The sequence below is a fragment of the Plasmopara halstedii genome, assembly GCF_900000015.1.
Source record: "Plasmopara halstedii genome assembly, contig: Scaffold_2956, whole genome shotgun sequence".
NCBI lineage: Eukaryota > Oomycota > Peronosporomycetes > Peronosporales > Peronosporaceae > Plasmopara > Plasmopara halstedii.
This window is the reverse complement of record NW_020189861.1, coordinates 1910703-1914932: the sequence shown is the minus strand read 5'-3', so window position 1 is coordinate 1914932 and position 4230 is coordinate 1910703. Positions and strand designations below refer to the sequence as shown.

General features: G+C 43.0%; 1 protein-coding gene across 1 annotated transcript; it reads right to left on the bottom strand.

Moving 5' to 3' along the window:
* Positions 1-257: 257 nt before the first annotated feature.
* Positions 258-535, bottom strand: PHALS_06495 (uncharacterized protein; the record flags this gene model as incomplete). The annotated part of the gene is made up of 2 exons (XM_024719791.1): positions 258-324; positions 393-535. 2 exons carry the CDS (start codon positions 533-535, stop codon positions 258-260), a joined length of 210 nt encoding a protein of 69 aa, XP_024585054.1.
* Between the last annotated feature and the right edge of the window lie 3695 nt (positions 536-4230).

Sequence of the window (4230 nt, the reverse complement as noted above, 5' to 3'; positions counted from 1 at the left end):
AGCATAGTGATCACGCCGATATGCCCCACTATCCGAGTCAGCAAATATGTATTGTTAGCGTCAAGCTGCATCTGAAAGACTTAACACGTATATTACTGTCATATGATTATTTAGGTTGGTGACACATCGTAGACGTTTCCAACTTATTAAACTCATATTGCTTTGCAGGAAGTGCATGCGTTAATCGTTTAATGGGTACTGGAAGACAGTGTTTAGCACTTTAAATTCTGGAGCCTCATTGCATGTCATTTGCAACATCATTCGTGGTATTCTCTCGATAAGAAGCAGTAGGTGCGCGTTATATAGCGTCGAAGAACATGGAGGCTATTAATACGACTAAACTCGCGGCGGAAATATAGCTAAAAAATAATGGATTAGGCCACTTTACACACGTGAGTACATTTTCTAAAAACAAATGGTCATTTACATCACCTCGTGATCCAAGCGCTATTTGTCCATCATATTGAATATTTGGCCCTCCAGAATCACATCTATCTTGAAGTTGATGAACATCAATTACTCGAAACCCATCCATACTTTTTAATTTGTCTTCTCTAACACAAGCGTGTAAGAAAAGGCCACCACAGACTACGTACAAGCCCTTTTTGTCCGTCATCTTACGCCTTTGTCTGTTGCTTCGGCCGCCTTGAACCTGTTCGTCGCGATGAAATTCCCGACCTCGCCTCCCGACCTCGCCTCCCAACCTCGCCTCTCGATAGACTTTTGCATTCGTTTCCTGAATTCTTGCGCGTAACTCATGTGATTGAGATGGCGTAAGAACCAGTTCATAGACAGTGAAATGTGCTCACACTTTTAAAGGGAGAGTATAACGGGGTTATACGTATCCCGGTATAAAGGAATGGGCCACACTAGATGGTGTGACCGGTTAAATCTTATCAAGAAGTCACTACGTGGCTGGTTGCCAGTACTTATGCATTTTAATCAGATTTTACTATTTAATAGGAAAACCCATAGATTTAGATATAGGCGGCTTTGCAGCGAATAAACAAAGATATACACTTAACATTTTGAACGGAAGAGTTAATTTGCCTTGGGTTAAGGTGTACTTTTCCTCGGAGAAAGCGGATTGCGATCCGCTACACTCGTACTGGTTTCAAGTTTAGAACGAAAGGTCATTGACCTTAGCTTAGCTTCCTATAGGCGAAAGAGCTATGGCAGCCCCGCTGCATTTGGTAGCACTTGTAGTCAATCTACACGTTAGTCGTTATGACTGATCCTATGTGAGGATAGAGCAGCTCTCTTATTTGCCCCAGGGCATGCAGGACGGGCTAAAAAAGCTGATGTCTATGCTTGGCCCTGAGGGCGTAACACCTCGCTATGCAAGGACCTGAAGTGATCAGCGCGCGCCTGGAGACGAATTTCGAGCTATGGAAACTTTCTGCTAGATAATCGAGAGTTGAAGGTATTGGCGTCGACTGCGTCCATGACGCCACTGTCGACAACGGATGACTCCTCCCAACCCATGTCGCTCATGGTGAGCGTTAAGACCTTTCCCTGCTCTAAGAAAGAGAGGCCAAGATGGCTATGGCGTCCGCATGCTCCAGACCGAGCAATAGCGCGCGGTGCTAGCTATCTCCAAGTTCGGTGGTCGAGCTCGAGAATGGGCACTTTGGTCGAAGCGGCGTTTCCCCCTGGACGAAGCTGAAGCTGCAGCTTTTGCGAGTGTTCTCGCCGCCTAACCAGGCATATCGCGAGCGATCGCGTTTTCTACGGCACATCTTATTTGTAATCTGCTGACCATAGCATAAAAACCATTGCTTGGGTGTCACAGCCGCGCCTTGACGGAGTACTTGCTTGGCTGTGACACCCAAGCAATGTTATTCATGCTATGGTCAGCAGATTACAAATAAGATGTGCCGTATGAAAGTACCGTGCACGTACAACGGTGGCAAATTGGTGCTCTTACAAAACATCATCTTACCTACAACCAGTGTGGTGTCTATTACACCAAATTTTCTTACCGAGGACGTCATTATCAAAATTTGTTCACTCAAAAGATACGAAGAGTGACTCTCCATGTGTTGCGAACGGTAGGGTAGGATCCACACCTGTCAAGGCCTTTATCCAGAATATGTACCTCAAGACGTCAAGGCCTTTATCCAAACTATGTACCTCAAGACACCAAGGGGTGGAATTGCTTCGATAAATTAATGCTGTATTCCGGAGATAAACTTTAGCACTTCAACTCATCACAAAAATCTTGGGCCTTCTTGGTACTGACTTGACATTCTGATTGCAGATCTAAAAAAATGCAACGAAGTGAAAAAAGAAAAGCAACGGAATGGGCTTCTTGATAATTGGAAACTTACTTTGTGCGTACGGGCGGAGCTGTACACTACTCACGGTTCCACAGATTGGAACAATTTCGTGCAAGTCGTGCCTCTATAGTATAATGTCTACAATATCAACTTTAAAAGGCCAAAACTCCATTGGCCGAAGTCAGTAAAAGCACTAATCTCTTTTGATGGCACTTGGGTTAAACCACTTGCAAGACTTTGTGGAGCACTTTAGGAGCGTTGCAACACAAATTTACTACAGCGTTCACTTCATGTGGAACATTTCGCCCGATCTGGACAATTTTCGTGGCTTCACTTGATTCCCCCACATAAACTTATGTATGGATCGACTCGTTATATTCAGATAGAATGTTCAATTTACGTTAGAACTAAAAAAATGGTCATCAACATTTCCAACCGTGACTTCGTAAAGCAACTATTGAAGACTCAATTGGTACACCGCTACCAAAGCTTCAAGTAATGAAGTGTTTCAGATTACGGAGTTTACTTCAAGGACAGATACATGGCAATTTGGATACACGTTAGATCGACATGTGTTCTCAGCATGCTCGAGTCTCATTTTCCGTCAATGACACAAAGTTGGTACAATTTTAGATGTAGAACAGAAGTCATATCAAGCGTACGTGTATACATGGATGCACCAAACATTGAAGATCCCCAGCATCTTTCTTCGGCTTACAGAATGGCATTAAACCAATGGAAAGTCGTCTTAAAACCATTCAACTATTTTATTATTAGAACATTAGATTGATTCTCTTCCTCCACTCTACTCGACTTCAACATTCGACTATACAACAGTTTGAAATTTATGAGATTTTATGCGATCATCAATATTGTGCGCTGTTGTGTACATCGTGCATTATGACTTTATCAAAACAGACAACCTGACAACATTGATATTTCGTCTTTGCAAGACGCGCCATCACGCCCTTGTATATAACAGACTGAACGCTTGGCACTTTCGATAAGATGAACTTTAAAAGACACACTTGAATCAATACTATTTACAAAAGAGTGGAAAGTCGTATTCACGCACAACATAATGCATTTGTGAAATTGGCTACACTCTTTAGCCAGTCAGCAATCCATTATGGCAAAAATGGAATACTTTTCGCAACATACGTGATTGCAGCTATTTCTACGCTATCTACAATACATGCTATACCGTCAACGACAAAATTGATAGCTACGATAATTGAAGCCGTAGCACTGTATTCCTGGGTGAACATCATGTACAGCTGCTAAAAAGATCAGACCGAGCCTGAGAGTTTATCAAAGAAAACGGTCGAGCAAGCGTGGATCCAAATTGAGTAAGGAAATTCGTGGAAAGAGACCCCCTCCCGAATTTACCGACCGCGCTACTGACTGGCTTTCAGCAGAAGTTCTTCAAATTGAACAATCAGGCGATTTTGCGCCGACTATTTCTTTTGCTAGCAATAGCTTCGAGCTACCCACCCTGATAGGCCGCACCGCTCAAAATCTTTATGTTGAAAAGACAGTAATACAGCACAAGTCTGCAGTCAAGGAGACGTTAACAGCTTAACATTTTACGAGTCAAACACACGAAGTACCTAAGGGTAGGACCTTATTTACTTCTTGTGAGCTATTTCAGAGGTGAAACTCAAACTTCCTGGCTCTAGGCGTCCTTAACCAAAGCTTTTAGTTTTACACTCTCCACGTCTCGACACGATAAATACGGCTATAAGCTCGAATTTCAGTACCACGTACTGCTGTTCACTTTGTCGATTTTGGACTATTACTTAGTCTATACAAGTCAAACGCTTAACAAGATGGTCAAGATCTCAACACTAGATTTCCATGACATCTTCACAGGTGCAAACGGCTCAGGAATCGGCGGTAAGCTTCAAGATTCCTAGTGTGGTGCGATCGACGGCTATCCGAAGTATTCAAA